The following is a 19,268-nucleotide window of genomic DNA, read 5'->3' on the forward strand; positions in this document are numbered from 1 at the left end:
GCTAACTGTCTGAATTTTACCTCTTTATTCGGAGTGACCGTAACAAAACGTACTACGGTCACTCCGAACAAATCTTTTGTGGGCTGCAACTCGTTTTTGCTTATAGCTTGATGTCTAACTCTAGTGTCATACTAATTTTGACAGCTTCATAAAACATGAATTTTGTTTGAAATAGCCTTTCTATGGGTACCTAAGTTTATTTAGTACAATGGAAAACGTGAGTATTTCCAAAATTAATATTTCTAAAAAAGAATGCTACATAGGCCCACAAAAAGTTTTTAGCTTGATCCCATGTAGCAAACTTTATTAGAAACATTAGTTTTTTCTAAATTCCCGTGTTTTTTGGCAATACATCTTGAACTTATTTGCAGTTTTTAGATATAAGTCGGCAGTTTGCGCACAACCTGTATAGCATAAATATAGGTTCAGTTATTCTATTTCATGAACACCGCTCAGCCTTGGTTGTAGCAGTAGGTGTATCGATACGCGTTAACGCGTTTGTGTGCGACACGTTAACCACGACGCGTTCGAAACTGAAACTGAGATCTATAGAGCGCACTTTGACTTTGCTTAGATTTAAGCTTCAGTCAAAACGAGACAGATTTATGTTAGTGATATAACGCCGTCCCGTTTTAGCAGTACATATCTTAAGTCTGAGCAAAGTCAAAGTGCGTTGTACAGATCATAGCCTGAGTGCCACGCACACTGTAATAATGTGTACGTGTCCACTCACACAAACATAGCCGAACTGTCGTCGTGAAATAGAATAATATGTTTACCTTTGTGTATGTCTACTTGAGGATTAAACAACTGTCAAAGACATATAGCAGCCCTATATAACAGAAGCAAGTCTCAGTGTTCGCGAGATGGCGCGGGGCGCGGGGGTCGTCAGGGCGTCGCCTCCTCGGCCAACTCGGCGCCCGGCGGCGCCGCGCCCGCCGGCTCGGGCTCCGGGCCCGGACACCGCCCCACGCTGCACTCCATGTCAGTACTGAGGATGGGATACAAGCAGCCGTTTACTTTGTGGAAGTATGAACTTGCGGACACCTACAAAGCTATTTGCTTCCTCGTTTCTAATACGAACCTCCCTTTCGCAGTGGTAAGCACTGTGGTCTTATTTGTGTGAGATCCTGGATTTGATTCCCAGCAGGGGTTTAGAATTTTATTATTATTTATTTTAGGGTTTGGCCGTGGTTAGTTAACATCCTACCGGCAAAGCCATGCCGCCAAGCGATTTAGCGTTCCGGTACGATACTGTGTAGAAACCAAAGGAGTATGGGTTTAATAAAACTGTCCTACCCCTTCCAGGTTAGACTGCAAAAAAAAATAAGACCCAGATTGTAGGCTGCGCATTGCACAGCTGATTGATTCCAAGAAAACTTTGTCATTTTAATTATTAAAAACTTTATCAATTGTATAAGAACGTTGACTTAACAAATCTTGTTTACTCACACGGCACTAGTCGTAGAAGCTTGCAGCCTCGCAGTCTGCCACTGCTCACTCGCCTCGATGGAATCCAACTGGTCCTCGGAAGGAACGCCAGGCGCGGCGGCCCCTTCACTCGTCGACACGGGAGACTCCAGATTGATTAGCGTAGCAGTGGCCACTTCCACGCGACTCGTTTCGTCGGTGTTCGAACTCGTAGACTGACTAGTGTCCACCGATTTCTGCATATCTGTTTGCACAAGTAAATTTTGATTTCGTGATTTTTTTATGGAAATTCAAGTTTTAATGGGTTTTGTCACAGAATATTCATACCTTCAAGCTACAGAAAGTGCAATCTGAAAAGACGTGTTTAAATAAATACAAGGCGACTCTTGTTACAACGCAATAGAGTGCAATTCAACCCGCACAGCGCTGTAGCCTAAGATTTAATAAACCTCTCTCTTTCTATCGCATACAATCTTTTATCTCTCTCATACACACACTTTCTTTCGCAAGACGCTCGTTCTCTTTCATAAGAGATAAGAGTTACGCCCTAAATATTTCTATAGATCTATAATGTCGCACCGAAAGTTTAGTGACTAGTGAAACACCTGATAATATTAATAAAAATAATGTTACCCAATAGAACCTAAGTGTTCTATAATTGGGCACTTGGGTATTTATGTTCTAAACTAACCTAACCAAACTTTAGAGTTTGGCGCCCTTCTTCTTCCTCTGGGATTTTACGATTACCTATATCGAAAGTGGGCAATCATAATTTTTTTCATACCATTTGCTATTATAAAGAAATCTTTCATTTATCGATATTCCATCAACATATATAGCTGTTGTATGCTTGCGAAAAAAAATTAACATACAATATTTAGTTTAACACAAGTTAATGTTAGCCACGACAATTAACAAAATAAGCGGGCTCTAATAATAATAAAATTAACGAAAATACTAAACAAGCTATAATATAACCCTGCCCAAATCCTACTGGACAGTGGACATGCCTTGACAGCTAAGCTAACTAAAAAAGTTAGTATCTTTCTGTATTTTGGAGTAAAATTGGCAGGTGCTGACAAAGTCTGTCTGTATTATTTGGACAAGGTAATAAACGGTGATCGGAATTGGTAGAGTTAATACCTAAAGTTGCAGCTAAGACTATTTGAAATTATTGCTAAAACCGCCAAATATTAGTGTATATTATGTATTAATTTATTTTTGTCGAATCTCGCAATCCAGGGGACTATGATGTTAGTTATATATAGAGTAAGCAAAGCAACTTTCGATCAATGATCTTTACCGTGTATTGGTACTGAAAACATTTTTCCGGGATCGCACGATTTTAGAATTATCTAGAAATCTATGAATTCTTTACAGCAAAATATGTAATACTAGCTGATGCCCGCGATTTCGAAAATTTTTTCGAAAATCCCATGGGGCCTCTTTGATTTTGAGAAAATTGTTGAAAAAGTATCCTATATCACTCTCCAGCTCTTCAACTTTATTATCTTACTATATGAACATTGTTTTTCTGCAACTTATGGTATTTATACTCTAGAAAATTCTATCACCGGTAATAAATCTGTGAACAAATGGAAGGATGAAATAAAAGCAAGACCTGGGGCATGCATGTAGGTCAACCATTTCTTGAGCGGTCGCGTGCCGCTCAGCATGGAGAGGACGCTGCCCGCCATTGCATCTGCAACGCAAGGCGAGTGCTCAACTGTAAAGGCCTGCCTACTGATTCGCTAACTCAGTGTCTAACACAGAATGGTAGCCACCAAGCCTATTTGGCATGTTTTTAATCCATTGAAGGTTAACTACGAAATATTGTTTTAATGTCGCTCAATGAAGCAGCAATGTAGAACCAACCAATGTGAAATGCGTTCAGTGGCTATCATTCAATGTTAGACACTGAGCTAGCGAATCACCCCGCTGGACAGATGAGAAGTGCGACGACAGCTGCACGTAAAAAAACGTTGACGTGTGAACAGATACTTGGGACTAAATTTGTTCTATTTGGACGCTTTTTTAACGGACGTTAAAAAAGCTCTCGTGTAAATGAGGCCTTAGTCGTTTGGTGTTGCTGCCGCCGCGCGATGTCTGTCCAAGCCCTAATCCCAGACATTGGTAATATTATATTGGGCCAACGGGTTGCGAAACTGAAGACGTGGCAATGGGTGGAGCACATAGTTCAAATAATCGACAGGATATTGGGGTTCCAAAGTGCTGGAAAGTAGACTTCGCACCGGAAAGGGCGATATTAAACGAGTCACAGGGAGTTACTGGATCCAGGCGGCTCAAGACCGCGGCATATGACAGTCTATGCAAGAGAAGTCCAGCAGTGGACATATGAGACTTAAGGCATAATGGTATAGAGAGGAGATGGTAATGTACCTTTTGCTAAAGCTACTCATTGGACTTAGTTTATCTTGGTTTTTTAAACTTTCAAGGTGGCCATTTTGAAATACTCTACTTAAGCTATTAAGTAAAATTTCAGCTTGGCATTTTCAACTCAATGGGGAATGGGGGCTAATACTAAATTATGCTGGCCAAGCAATCAACATTTATAGCAACGTCTGGGTTCGAACTAACAAAAAAAACAATTTCATGCAAAGCAACACTGTACTGCTACACGGCGACAAAACGCAACTAAGCTCGTCAATTTCTAGTAAAGATTTATGTCACAGAAATTTAAACAATAATTGAAACTCCATCCAAATCATTCTATATTTCGATGATGGTAATAGGACATAATATTACATTAGAAATTGAGGAACTTTAGGAAATTAGCCATGTAAGGGAATCTAATTTAAGAAAGTAATAATAATTAGTTTTTAATTTGCACTAAATGTGGGCTCAAAAAAAATTGCTACAGTTAAAAAAAATACAAAATATAAACTTAATAAAACAGCTCTGAGCAATCAAATCACGTTCTTAAACGTGTGGAAGTGTATTCTAATATATCATGTGTTATCAATGTGTTATTTATGTTTTATAATTTATCTAAGTATTATCTTTGTGTTATCCACACAGGTTATAACCAGAACGCTAGCAAAAACGAAGATGGGTGATAGTACTTACTGATGATTACTGATAAGATACCACAAAAAAAAATTCTGTATTTTCAAAAGTTCACAATATATTGCAAATAAAACATCTGACAGAAGCTAGAGGTCAACGAATGTAGCGTAAGTAGGCCACTCGGAGTCAATGTTGCGTCGTAGGTGGGGTATTGACTCTAATTTTCCACCTTATAGGTACATTACGGGTTTGAAAATCACTAAAACTACAAAATAAGGTAATTTATTTATTAAAATTATTGGCATTAGATTGTGTATAGGTAGTAATAGTAATAGCGCTAAGTTTTTGCTAGCGTTCTGATTACACCCTGTATATTATGGGTTATCTGTGTGACTTCGACGCGTGTAATCATACCCTGCTTGTGGCGATGGTCGCAGCACGGCGGGTGAGGCGGGTGCGGCTTCAGCGGTTTCACGAACACTCGGTAGAAGCGCGAACCGCGAGGCATCTGATACCGGTTGCCACTCTGAAAATAATATTATATCGTGGCCACAGGTACTACAAAACATCTCATACATTCTATTTTATACTCCTATTTTAAAAATTGAAGATAAATTCGTTCACTTGTTTGTGACACGCCTGCGCATAACGGCACAGACTGCATAGATATGACACAGTGTTTATGCGCTTTTGGGTAAAGCGACATCCACGAGCATGCTTAAAAATGTCGGCCCGTTACCAATCTATTGAAGTCGTTGAATGCAGCTTATTCTGTTGTAACCTATCTCTAATCTAAATACATAGGTCTAAAACTAGTACCATCCATTATCGCAAGATTCCAGAAATCTAATTGATTTCTTATATTTTTAAGTTCTTAAACCCTTACCTTCTTAGCATAGCAGTATTCCTTGGACTCGACCGTGGCAACCGCGTAGAGGCGCCGTTCGCTTTCGTTTTTCACGTGTATGCTGAGATCCAGAGCGGCCAGGCAGTCGCTGTGCACGAAGTACATTATCGACGCTTCCTAAAACAAGATGAACTTAAAAATCACTAAAACTGGCGCTGTTGTCATTAATTAGCAGTCTTGCACATAAAAATGTTAAAATATCTTGTACGATGGTACAGACCCTTCGTGTGCGAGTGCGGCTCGCACTTGACCGGTTTTTGGTTTCTCTTATACATGTAAGGCTTTTGTAGGAAACCCTAGCTTTACCTGCATAACGGTGTAGTTGAGATGCGCAGGGTCCCACAGCACGAGCACGGTGTGTCCGGGCAGACACGACGACAGGCTCAGCGTGCCGCCGGCCAGCCCCAGCGGCGTGTGACAGCGCGTCCGCGACCGCTTGCCTTCCTCCTTCTTTGGTGACGACCTAAGAGAACATAATAGAGCCTCATATTTACAGCCTCGATAACTCAACGGTTAAAGGGAGCGGACTGAAATCCGAAAGATCGCTGGTTTGAACCCCACCTTTTGCACTATTGTCGCGCCTACTCCTAGCACAAGCTTTACGCTTAGTTGGAGGGGACAGTGGAATATTGGTCAGCATGAGAAACTTGGCTAATATTCTTTAAAACAATTACCTTGTTCCCCAACATCAAAATTTCAAAAAAAAAATGACAATCTAGTATCAATCTATGGCAGAAGTGAAAATTTAAAACATTGAAATAACAGTGGGTCTTTTTAGGGATCCGTACGCAACGAAACATTTTAATTATACAACCAAGGCATTCTTATTTTTTAAAGTTTCCACATTACATTTAATTTGTCAGTTTAAATACTAACCTGCCTTCACTATCATCTTCTCTGCTCTTATCTGCCTCATCATTTCTCTTGTCTAATTCCTTCTTCAGATCCGCAACTTGTTGCTGAAGCACTGCTTTCTCGTTTTCAAGTGTCGCAAACTGAAAATATCGAACGAGTCCCATTAGCTGTCAAAAAAATTCCACTCTACATACGCCAAGCTTCGCTTCACCAACGTTTTACAAGCAGTAAGTGCAGTTACACTTTATTCTTAACCATACCAATAGAAGGGACGCCTATTTAAGGTCCATGCAGTGAGGGGGCCATTTCCTCTGCGACAAACCCAGAAATCATCATCGTCAAGGAAGATACCGACGCGCCTCTCTATAAAGTCTGGAGCCTTTGAAGAGATTTTAGTAGGTAAAAATTCTATATAATTCCCTTCCCCGGAAGTCGGGTAGTTAAAAAGATGTATAGAAGACTCGTAAACAAAAACTCATAAGAATGCTCTCCACTGAAGCAGAGCTCCGCTTTCAACAAACCAATCAAGTTATTGTTAGATGACGTGATAATTTTGGCTCGTCGTCTCCAAATAATCTGATTGTTGGAAAGCTCTGTTCGCTTCGCTTCAGTGGAAACGCATGATAAAGCCAGTATAATATTGGCACTACCTGAGTTTTGAGTAGGTTATCATAGTCGTTGGTCTCGGGGTCGGTCAGCTGCTGTATGGTGTCGCGGTATTTGTGGCACTCGCGCGTCAGCGCCTGCTCGCGCTCCCGTAGCAGCTCCAGCTGCCGGTCCTTCTCCGTCAGTAACCTCCGCGTCACTTCGTTTATCGTCACCTTCCAAGTTTATTAGTCCAATGAATTGCAGACAAAAATAATTCCATAAAACGTTCTAGATTTAATATGATATGTTACGCTCAAAAACCAAAAACGCTAATTGAGCGAAAAAACAGGTTACAAAACGATGTGGCAAACGCAGAAATGCCACAACGCGAAATTCGGTTTGTTTAAGGTAGGTTTAGAAAATATTTTAAGAAATTGGGATGGGTCAACTAGTTCAATATAAATGCTAGAATAACTGTTACTTTAAAAAATCATCTTACCTGTTTCTCTGCTTCATACTTCGCTTTCAACAAAGATATCTCGGCATTTAACTTTTGTTCCCACTCGGTCTTACACTTCTCAACTGCCTCTTTAACAGCCTGCTCTTTTTCCACTTCTGCATTTTCCTTGGTCTGCATCACAATAGCGTTGTGGTTGCTGATCTCGATCACATCTGTTCTCTCTATTTTTTCTAGACTAGACTCCGATGGGGAACGATCCATGTTGTTCGTTAAAGCTACTAATCGGAACCTACGGCGATAAAATTGCTCAATTTATTAAACGAAAATCAATTTGTGAAATAAAAATTACTATACACGCCACAATAAATTATATTAGAAAAATACTAGGTTTTATTTCGTAAATCGCTTTATTCAGCACAAATTCGCCATCGACGGCTCACTAATGAGCACGCGTCTCCTCTCAGAATGAGAAGGAATTGGCCATAGTCCACCACACTGACTGAGGATTAGCACTTTTTGCAAAACTCTCAGGCAGGGAAGTTGAATTACAATATTTTCCTTCACCCGGAAAAGTGGTGCGTGTTCGACAACCAGACCCCCCAATAGTCCGGCGTTTTAACCACTATGTCATATTAGTTTACAAATTGCGGAAAACCAAATTAAATTTTTAATTTCGCGGGCAGACCCGTGTCATGCATCTTAATACAAAGGTTGATTAAACTTTTAGTACTCACCTCGATCGTAGGGATTCAATTTCTGCTTTGTACTCAAGGTGCATCTTCTCCTGTATCTCTTTAAACTCTTTTTGCTTCTGAACTTCAAAGTCTTTTAATTTCTTGTCAAACGCGTCTATCTCTTCTCGAGTTTTTTCGAGCAAGTCTCTTGTCGCTTGATGATCTACGTCTAATTTTTCTATTTCCTTTTTATGAGCTAATATTAGTTCTTCTTTCTCTTTCTTTAATATACTTATTGAATCATCTTTCTCATTTAAAGATGCCTTCATGTCACTTAATTCTAATTCGTGATCTACTGTTAACCTCTGAGTTTGCTCACGAAACCTTAATTCAGTCTCTTCACAACCCTTTTCCCAAACTTCAGTGATTTCTATATACTTCTGACTGACAAAATTCTTTTGTTCATTTATATCTCTCTTAAGTTTTACAAGCTCGTCTTTTATTAAAACTATATTTACTTTGCACAAACTAAAGAGTTTCACAAGAAAATCTTGCAATTTTTCGATGTTCATTTTGTAGGTGTCCATGTTATCCTAAAATATTAATTAATTAAAAAAACCTCTATTATTAAAATAAGAGAGGTTTTTTAACCTAGTTACAAAATAAATAAAACAAAGCATATAAGTAAATAACATAAAAATGGTTTTACATAAAGTAAGACTACTAGACCACTACATGGGGCCGGCGAAGACAGGAGCAACGAAAAACAACTAGTAACTGGACCACTCAGATAAGCTCATAATTAATAAGTCTTGCATGAAGATACAGTTCAATAATTTGGGACTATAAATAATAGCATGCATGATGCAATGCATGTAACATCATTTGCATTTACAGAGACACTAGTTTCTCTCTCTAGTATTTAGGATTTGGATCTGAAAGGAAATCGATTCTTCCTCCATAAATCGATATTAAAGAATTTAGTCAAAAATACCACATGAGGATATTTGAGTGGCAATGTTTGACGACATATAAGTGCACCTGTCGTTCGTCCCGGCCCCAATCCAAGCTCGAAGGTAGGGACTCCTCGATATAAAACTCTGAGTCGACAAATTCCTCTCTAGGACTCCTTTCCAGTATAATAGGGAGGGTTCGCACCTCAGTCACTGTGGATACTGCCATGGTCGAGGGAACGCAACTTGTTGAAATGTCCATTTTCTGCTTTTCAGGTCCACCTTGTCCACTTAGCTTCTCGAATTCCGTTTCTGTTTCGGACTCAAAGTCTCTGTCAAACGAAGAAATTGACTTGGTTACCCTTATTTTTTATTTAGCACATACAAAGTAATATCTAAGTTATTGATGGGATTATTTATTATCACAAGTTATGGAATTGTGCAAATTGAAAAAATAAATCTATTAAAAAAAATATTATGTAGAGCATATATTTCTGTCCGTAAAAGAGCCAAGTTACTGTCAAGTCACGCCCAAAGAAGTTTTGCTTAAAACTTTTCTATTAATGATGTCAAAATATAATTCTGTACATGAATTAAAACTTACTTCTCAAAATCAACTTGAACATCGGCATCTTTTTCCTCATGTTCAGAAGAACTAAGCCTGCAAACAACATTAAGTTGGAATATTGTGTTAAAATCGTCGAACTATTAATAAATAAAGAGAAAAATATACCTTTGTCGAAAAAATTTGACAGCAGCATCCATGTCATATTTAGGTATTTCGCTTGCAAGATCCGGAAAGACGTTTGATATAAATTCTACATCTTCGTTTGTGAGTGCTGGTAGCTTCACATCAAAAGGCGGCGGTGCCTGCGTCGCGAAGGGAGGTGGGAGGTCCGTCATTCCGGGGAATAAGCTTTTGAGAAAGTGGTCGTCAAAATGGGCATTGAATTCTTGACGCCGATTAACTTCTTCCTCGTGAATTTTGAAAAGTTTTTGTGCCAGGTCTGTTGCCCACTAAAATTTAAAAATAAATAAAGTGTTGAGTACAAGGAAATATGCATGTTTATTTTTCCTGTTATATAATATACCTAATGCAAATTTGGCGCTCCAAATTTTACTGCAAATTCATGCCTAAGTGCACCACTATTTTCACAAAAACACTAAGACAAAAATTGACACTATTTGGCACAGATATTATAGAATCCTGCACTCAAAATTACGCCGAAAGTTTTAAGTTTACTCGTACCGTCAAACGCAGTGTTAGCATCTACTAGGTGGACGGACGACATCAAACAAGCCGCTGGATATAAGCGGCGCAAGACCGCAGCGTACGGAAAGCTCACAACATAGCGGCCATGTCGGCGGACATCTAACTGCGCGGTAATGCCGTCGGCCGTGTCGCGCAAATGCCGCGAGTACGGCCGTCGGGTTTGCCAGTGGTGCGCGGACTCTGTTTGGTCTGAAATGATGCTGTGTGGCGACGTCTGGGATTCGGTCTATTTTGGATAAGACCTTTGTTACCTTAAGATGCGCTTGCGAGAAGGTGCGCCGCCGGACGACTTCGTGCACGGCGCGCACGAACACCGCGGGCGCGCGGTGCAGCTGCGCCACGATGGCGAAGTAGCGCGCGAGGCGGTTGAAGCACTGGAATGACAGCATGGCGTGCGCGTCCTGCACCGACATCGAGTTCTCGATCAGCAGCACCGCCCTGTTGGGACAATGGATCATTTGCTGAGTTTGTTGTGAGCTCTCCTTAGACCTGAGCGCGTTTGGAACCCTCGGAGCTTTAGAGCCTAGTTGACTAGTCGCCCGGCAAGTCAATCGACGGCTACCGTTAGAATCTGTAATTTATATGGAAATCGCTGTGTCTATACGCACGCAGTCGCCGTATATCCAGACGCATAGGCAGGGCAACTTTCATATAATGTAATTACAGATTCTAACGGTCGCCATCGACCAAATTGCCAGGTGACAGTAGTAAGCTGGCGATAGGTTGATAAAAATGGTCTACGATAATAGATTTATCTACTTCTTCGTCGTTTTTGGGGGCAGATGTTTTACGCCTCACGAGCATTCGCCATTTCTACTTGCTGGCCGATAGTCTGGTACACTCATGCACGGCACCATCCAAAGCAGACTTAACAAAGATTTGTCTACACTAATATTATAAAGAGTTTAAGTTTATACGTTTGTTTGTAGGTAGGAAGAAATTTCTGGAAGTACTGAACCGATTTTGGAAATTCTTTCACCAGTAGAAAGCTATATTATTCCTAAATGACCTATATTTTAATTTTTTTTAAATAAATTAAATTAAAGCTACCCGTGCGAAGCTGCTAGCCGATAGATGTCGCCTAGTAAGCAATAAGTGGATACTTACTCCAGTCTAGCCTTCAATATATGCGACAGTTCATCCTTGGATTTGGCGATGCGTCTCCTGATGTCAACCAGCTGTTGATGACCTTCCAACAGCTTGTCCAGCTGGCAGCGATGAGACTCCATCAGCGTGGGCAAAACGGACGGATCGCAGGCCGAATTTAAACGGTCGCGATACTGTAAGAATCATATAATAATTATTTATTTGGGTTGTCTGGTGGAGATTGCTATAAGAAATAAGGTTGGCTTTGCATAGAAATATGTTAGTTTTTTGGTTTCTTTGAGACAGACTCGGGCACGAAGGGTTCCATACCATCTTACTTTGCTTACTAAAACTTTACCATTTTGAAATTTATTTGTTATAGCGGCATTTTTTTCAACTTTCTACCTATTACGGTTCACAAGATACAGCCCGCCGACAGACAGACGGATGGACGGACAACGGAGGTTTAGTAATATGGTCCATTGGCATACTTCGGCTATGGAACCCTAAAAATGAATGCTGGATGGATATAGTCAGGTTTTAGTTTCGAAATTTAATCTTGATCTAATTATATTGAAGTTTACCTGAATTAAAGAAGCAGCTTGCTTGTGTTGATCCCGCTCGATTCTTTTCACTTCGCTTTTCAGCTGATCGAGCCCGTACAAGCGGTCCTCAATGCCTTTTATCTGTTTGAGACCGTGCACGTTCGCATACTCCAATATGTGATACAGTTCTTCTTCCCGTTCCTTTAAGGGCTCGGCGTCAATCTGATAAACATAGAATATTAAGTGCGTTGATTTCTTTCTGTACAATATCTTTTTAGAATGCTAAATATAAAAATAACGCTTGGTGATATAACTTTGTCCATAACTATCCATTAGGATACTTGTCCATTGAAGCAGAGATTGGTTTAATGCATATGCTCTACTACATCAGTGGAAGCTTTACTTACAAAATTTAAAAAATCTTACCAAGGCCAGTCCCTTCTGGCAATAATCGAGAATGTCTTGCAAGGAGTCTTCATTCCCTTGCGCCAGGATCCAGTGCAGGAGTGTGAACTCTTTCTTGCTCTCGACGGACGCCACTTTAAATGATTCCCCCTCTTCAGACTCTTCAACTGGTTGCCCGGCCTCTGACGACGTCGCTCCTTCATTACTGGTCGAAGCGTGTCTTTGTTCAAACACTAAAATAAAGCAGTCATACAGTCACCGTCATCTCTCAACCCAACGCCGCCACGCCGGCCGCGGCCCACTGCCGACTCCCTCGGGAGTCGCCTTCTCTGCTGATCATTATGTTCTAACCAGCAATGACGACAGATATCGAGACACAATCACTGGGGGAGCACTCACTATTCCTTCACTCTCATAGTTCCCTTCACCTGTGCTAGTGCCATAATGCTTGTCTGCAATACACAAACAGATGGTGTGAGATGAAAAGAACAGGGAATATTTATGCTAGCCTTCTGTTCTACTTATGCTCTCCTGGTACTTCGTTCAAGCTAAAGTTGGTGTCAGGTTAAAAGGTTTTCGACATTAACTTGCGCAGCAGGCAATTTATTGATTTATTCTTCATCAGGTCAGAATGGATCTTTTCTCAGAATGAGGAAGGTTTAGTTCACACTCCACCATGCTGGTTAAGTGTGATAAAAGAGGATTAATAAGGTGTGGATTACTCAAACACACTCTTCGAAATAGCATAGCATAATAGTTAAGTATTTTACCTAACACAACTTTAATACCTACTGTAATGAACAATTCAAGAACCAAATAAGAATTAGTCATTAAAACACAAAGGCATTTAATGTGCTCAATCTATAAATAGTATAATATCAAGGTTTACATGAAATTAAAGATAACCTATGGGCATAACTTATTTAAATGTATTCATCAGTTGTTCATGCAAGTTCAAAATAAGCACAAAAGAACAAGTAAATTAACTTCCTAATAGAATGTCTACTTATTGGTATTTGCTTGACATAATAAGCAGACATGAAACAGAAAAGAATAGAATCCACTTTTTTAATAGTTTACTTGTACAAAGTTCTTTTTAATAGTGACAAGGTTGGTTGGAATCTAGATAAACAGAATATTCTTTCTCCAAAAGGTGATGGCCTGTAGTTGTTAAGACGCAGGCTTGCTATTCGGGAGGTCGGAGGTTCGATCCCATTCTCTAAGCATAGCATAGATAGCATTCTCAAAGGTATACATGAAGAATGAAAATGCGCACTTGGCCAGAGTGGTGGAATATGACGTAAACCCTTCTCATTCTGAGAGGAGAGCTCTCTGTAGTTGGTTGATGGGTTAATCATGATGATGAATCTAAATATTATACTATGGAATATATGTGAATCTTCATGATTTCTAAAACAATTTATTACCATCTTCCTCAGACAATTTAAACACTCCAGTTCCAAAATCTGCAGTTCTGTTCTCCGAGCTGCTATCTAAAGGTACGTTATACTTATAATGTGGGCCTTCTAACTCTGTCTCCTCGAATATGTCGAAACCAGAGAACCTGTGCGCTTCTGCATTCAACTGAAGAACAGGGAGTATTTGAATCTTGCCCAAAGATCTCAGCACATCATTTAATCTTAAACAAAAAATAAAAGTATTTATACCTATAAAACAATAGCAAAATGTAACTGAATAACGACAGAAAAAACAACAAGAATATTAATTACAACTATCCATAATAATAAGTCATGGGGACCTAACATGTGAGTATGAGTAGTACACTGAGACGATCACAATTGCTGTAAAGTTTGAGGCTGAGTTTCATATTTATGGTATTATTGCTTCAATAGAAGGTTGTTTTCTGGACGAACTCTTCCATTACGCTCTCGCCCCTTCGTAACAGTTTATTCAATTTCGGCGCTGGCTGGAAACCTTCGGTTTAAAGCTTAAGCCATAACTTCGGCTCTTCAGCGTCCTATACGTGATTATCACCTTTGAAGAGATGTTTACAGTAATCACATTGTAGTGATTTAGAAATGGTGCCAGGCTAGCAATACTTTAACAGCGATAACGTAATAATTGCAACAACTTTCAGTTGACTGACATTCTTATATGGCTAAAACATTGTTATAGCATAAATGTTCAACAACAATTTTATTGACGAGATCACATGATTGTACTATAATTTTAAATAAAGCTTACAAGAATTATATAAAACTTACGTATTTAATTTTTCGTGATAATCTTCCTTTTTCTGTCGTTGATTTTTGAAAGATTCCTTGAAACTTGTTGATCTCTCACAATATTCGCTATAGATGTCTTCTAGATTTGCTACGACCGCCGCCCAACCCTATGTAAAATTATTGTCTTTTATGAACTTTTAAGACTACTTTCAACTATTAAAAGCACTAAAGTTGTGGTCTAATCTATGTTAATATTGTGTATAGTGTGTATATGTGTAGTGGATCTTTGTATTTTTAAGGGCCCATAGTTACATATTTTTCCCGCGACTTTTGATCTACACAGACAGATTTAGGTTTATTTAAAATCCTCGTGTAATTTCTTAACATCCTGTCTAGTAGGGTCTTCATTATGTACACAATAATACAGGTTTGAGCTGATGATGGTATTATATTAGCAATTTTTCCTTTTATATAAGTACATATACATAAGTATATATAAATATATATATGGTCTAAAGCCAAAAATTTAAGTTTATGCATTACGATGCATTATTTTATTACTTTTAATAACATTTTATACATGACTTAATCTTATTGTATAAAATAATACCTGATGCTGTAAATGCTGTTCATGTACAAGTTGGTCACAACTCCTGGACACTTCATGCGCCAGGTCGCTAAACTGCTCCGCTAAGGTAGCGCAGGATATCACAGTATGAACATTTGGTAGTGAGGAGCAACACTTCTCTACTCCACTCTTCAGTTCAGCAACCGATTTGCCTTCAAAGGCACTGCGGATGTCACTTCTGAACTCACCCGTACTTTCTAGTTCCATTATTGGACTGAGGTCACACACTAAAATAGTCAATGTTTTTCTTTCAGTTACAACTGGACATCTTGTAGCGAATTCTGATGTACACAATCTCTAAACAAGAATAACAACTCTAAATAATATATTGCTATCCCTTTCACAAAGGTTACTGCAGAAAAGGATAACAGATTTAACTTGTCATTTTAGTTGAGAAATTACCTACAACAGAACTTAGCCACAGTTACTCGTTTAAATACTATTGAATTTTTAGTGTCAAAACTTCCTTTTAAAGTTTTAAGGATAGAAGCTTCATAAAAAAGTAAATTTGATACGAAATTAGTCTTTAATGTACAATTACATCAATGTACTTCAATATCACATACATTGAAGTTATTTTATTTATTTAAAATGTTTTATAAAGGCTTGGAAACACCGTAACCAAAACGGCAGCAATGCACAACTGCATGGTAGGATGCAGTGTAAGATTTGAAATAAACAAAACTGTATGGCGCATGTCATACTACAGGAGCATGACGGTGATGCATCCTAAGCACTCTTGGTAATTTTAATGCCTTCATACAGTTTTTTATATCACTACTTTTGGGCATGTTGTTGTCACACATTGTGTGTATCAAAGCATTTGTACTAAAACTGAAATACAGTAAAAATCTGTTATAACAACATTGAAGGGACTATGATTATTAGGTTGCTTAAACCAATCATTTTAATAACCAGTGTAAAATCTATGTTACAAAAATAATAATAATATAGTAGTCATTAAATATATTATTATATAAACAATATGTCATCATAAACAATGTTGTTGTAAATGGTTTTGTCTGTATTTCTAGATCAAACTCTTTAATGCATTAGTTTAAACTTACTTGACTGTTTATTTAAGTGGCTTTCCTTTACAGAAGGCTTGCTAAACATGTATATTGGGTTAGTGTCTGTGCCAGCACTGTAAGAGGAGACCATATGGTCGGACTGCAACACCTCTCCCCCACTTACAAGAAGTACTAGAGAGGACGCTGGGATTTTGGTTTTCCTCTCTATGGCTGCTTTTAAGCTGGCCACGCTGAAATTTAAAAAAAACTTATGAATATTAAAAATGTCATAGCTGCAAAATAGCAGATTACTTGGCCACAAAAAAAGCTCTTATCTCATATATAGGAGATAAACATGAGTTCAGCTCACATAGTGAACTGTAAGCAGACCTGGTATTAATCTGTCAGTATATCCCCTTTATTCCTTATTATGTGAGAATTTCTAAAATTCTCACATAATATTATTATTTTAAAGTAAACCTTGTTGTTCAGTTCAGTAATTGTGGTATTTGTTTTGTTACTCAATCACACAACAATTACTGAACTAATTTGGCTGAAATTTGGAATGGAAATAGCTTACCATAGCACATAGGCTACTTTTTATGCAGGATAGACTTCTTGCAGGATTTTCAAAAATATCCATGCAAAGTTGCTGGCATCATGTATTTATTACATATCAACCAATCTGAGTTTGTACATTTAATTCTATCTAGTATTCTGTACTTGGGTATTTTTCTGACATTTTGCATGATAAATCAAAAACTATTATGCTTAAAAATAAATAAAAATCTGTTTTAGAATGTACAAGTAAAGCCCTTTCATATGATACCCCACTTGGTATATCATCTTACTGTGAAAATTAAAACACATTTTAATTTTTTTTTTCTGTGATGTAACCACAAATTCACTGTTTTCAGATTTGTTCCTTTACTTGTGCTATAAGACCTACCTACCTGTCAAATTTCATGATTCTAGGTCAACGGAAAGTACCCTATAGGTTTTCTTGACAGACACAACAGACAGACGGACGGACGAACAGACGGACGGACGGAAGGATGGAAGGATGAACAGAGAAACAGACAGACAACGGTACGGTTTTGAGGTACGGAACCCTAAAAACATTGTAACTTGCCTTTGTAAGGTCAGGTTCATATCATATGTGGTCATCTGACCAGCGTCCACATGAAATACGTAAAGCATGTTTGTTTGATATTTTTGCAATCTTTTAAGACACTATGCCATGCTCAACCATAATACCTGGCAAAAATCACCCAAAGCTGTAAGAAAATAATTTCAATTAAATAATTTGCATGACTGTAAGTATTTTATTAACCATATATACCTAAACCAAAGTGATTGAATACTTCGAAGAATATAAGTAAGTAAAATCATAAAAGTGAGATTATGTAAAGATTTTAGTATAAACATAAAATTTTTAAACTAGTGTTACATTAATTTATTACACATAAAATAATTTAATCATCTTATCTTAGTGACCCCAAAATTATTTCGGTTACCTGGTATTTATGACAATCTATAATATTAGATATATGCTAATTAGTTTACAAAGAAATTCCATTAACATTAGAAGCGTTTGTATAGTATGATTTAATAACCTCTTAATTAGTTATGTGTGCTTTTAACAAGTCGCAGTTTTTTCCCAAAATAAACACAGACGTCACAATTAGTATTGAACAACTGAAATCGATTATACACTTGTTACTTTCATTGTGATTATAAAACGGCTCCTTCAGTAATGATTTATGGATAGTATAAATGTAATTTTATATATACAGTGAAACTATTACGCCCAAAAGTTCAAGTAGAACGAGAATTGTTTTTTGCATCTAACAACAAAGGTACATTACTTGCCCAAACACAACTCCCAAATTACTCGACCATCATAGTAACAACATGAGATTTATTGCGATTAGATTAATTAATGGCTAGTTTTCATTATGCAACGCACTAAAATAATAATTAGCTAAACTTTAAGCTTAAAACACTGATCTAATCTAATGACAAAGTTTTCTTTTCACAATAACACCACCTCTTGTCTTGATATAAAACGTAAACTGACATTTCAATAGCCCGTGTTGCCAACGCTAAGTTTAAATTATTTCCATTAGCCCTAATTCGCACGAGCGTTAAAAAAGCGTTGCGTTAAACCCCGGTGTTGCGCTGAACATACAAAGTGCGCGTTAAAAAAGCGTTAACGTGTGAATTGATATTTGGGAATGCATTTTTGTTCTATTTGAAACGCTTTTTTAACGGATGTTAAAAAAGCTCTCGTGCGAATGCGGCTTTACAAAATTCACGTTTGCACCTAAAGGTTAAATGGAGCCCTATTAATGGTATTGGTGGTATGGTGTAGAACTATATTTGTAGAACAAAATTGTAGTTACAAGTTGTAATAAATTGAACTAGTTAAGTACATTGGAAATGCTTATCTCTAAACAGATATTTCTTCCAGCTTCCCGTTGCAGGTTGTGTGTTACATATGTAGAAAAACACAACTCCTCCTTTTTCGAAGTTGGTTATCAAAGTAGCATAATATAATATTACTCCTTGTTCCTCTGCCTAGAGTATACCCAGGTATTATGGGTATTATTACAGTTCGACAAGGCTCTTTTGGCGCGTGGCCAAAATCGGGACCTTAATGCCGCCATCTAGAGAAGTGCACTTTGATTTGAGTGACTTGTTGATAGTTCGCTGTGTCAGCATAAAGCATAAGTACAGACCTTTTATGGACGCGCTTCATGCTTGTGGCAAACAACAAAAACTATCAAGTGTGTGGACGGGTGTTTGCATAGGTTTGCTAACGCTTGTCGTTCGATTTGATTGGCTACAAGCCAAACCATTATAATATTATTACTTTGTGCCATAGGCAAAGACTGTGTATAAGTGTATAAAAAGTAGTCTGTGGTGTTTGCCCATGCTTGCTAATTGTTTACCACAAGCGTCTGGCACCGCGCCGCCGGCACCGGCGTGATGGAGCCGCCAAATGCTTGCGACAAACAGTAAGTGTTTGGACGGGTGTTTGCGTATGCTTGCAAACTCTCCAAACTCTCCAACTCTCTCTCTTGCAAAGTGTTCCGATTGGCAGGCAAGCCCTCTGTGGTGTTTGCCGATGATTCTTGTTTGCCACAAGCGTGAAGCGCTTGCAAGTTGCATGATGAACATATGAACGGTCTTTATAGTGCGTAAAAATGACTTCTCACGCGCCATTATAACTTCATG

At 38.3% G+C, this 19,268-nt stretch overlaps 1 protein-coding gene across 5 annotated transcripts; it reads right to left on the minus strand.

Moving 5' to 3' along the window:
• Positions 1-369: 369 nt before the first annotated feature.
• LOC123866691 (RB1-inducible coiled-coil protein 1) lies at positions 370-18,110 on the minus strand. 5 transcript variants are annotated; one of them, XM_045908372.1, is made up of 23 exons: positions 17,901-18,110; positions 17,161-17,305; positions 16,086-16,279; positions 15,001-15,245; positions 14,430-14,557; positions 13,632-13,843; positions 12,226-12,437; positions 11,839-12,021; positions 11,276-11,448; positions 10,420-10,606; positions 9,629-9,912; positions 9,500-9,556; positions 9,101-9,227; positions 8,003-8,535; positions 7,308-7,557; positions 6,871-7,041; positions 6,242-6,360; positions 5,672-5,828; positions 5,345-5,482; positions 4,873-4,984; positions 3,053-3,133; positions 1,453-1,675; positions 370-991 (listed from the first exon to the last, which is right to left on the minus strand). In XM_045908372.1, the coding sequence occupies exons 2-23, from the start codon at positions 17,226-17,228 to the stop codon at positions 889-891; spliced, it is 3,957 nt and encodes a 1,318-aa protein (XP_045764328.1). In that variant the 5' UTR covers positions 17,229-17,305; positions 17,901-18,110; the 3' UTR covers positions 370-888. The 5 variants fall into 5 exon arrangements, with proteins under 5 accessions (XP_045764328.1, XP_045764335.1, XP_045764343.1 ...); XM_045908379.1 differs by having other exon boundaries at positions 17,897-18,110; XM_045908387.1 differs by lacking the exon at positions 17,901-18,110 and adding an exon at positions 17,645-17,728.
• Between the last annotated feature and the right edge of the window lie 1,158 nt (positions 18,111-19,268).

The sequence above is a fragment of the Maniola jurtina genome, chromosome 1 (genome assembly GCF_905333055.1).
Source record: "Maniola jurtina chromosome 1, ilManJurt1.1, whole genome shotgun sequence".
Lineage (NCBI taxonomy): Eukaryota > Metazoa > Arthropoda > Insecta > Lepidoptera > Nymphalidae > Maniola > Maniola jurtina.

Bases quoted from the DNA above. Each gene is read 5' to 3' on its own strand.
- LOC123866691 (XM_045908372.1), bottom strand. From the start codon at position 17,228: ATGCTTTACGTATTTCATGTGGACGCTGGTCAGATGACCACATATGAT. The intron at 14,558-15,000 runs GTATTATTTTAT...AATTTTACATAG, and splicing joins AACAGCATTTACAGCATCAG to GGTTGGGCGGCGGTCGTAGC. The intron at 5,829-6,241 runs GTTAGTATTTAA...ATGTTCTCTTAG, and splicing joins GAAGATGATAGTGAAGGCAG to GTCGTCACCAAAGAAGGAGG.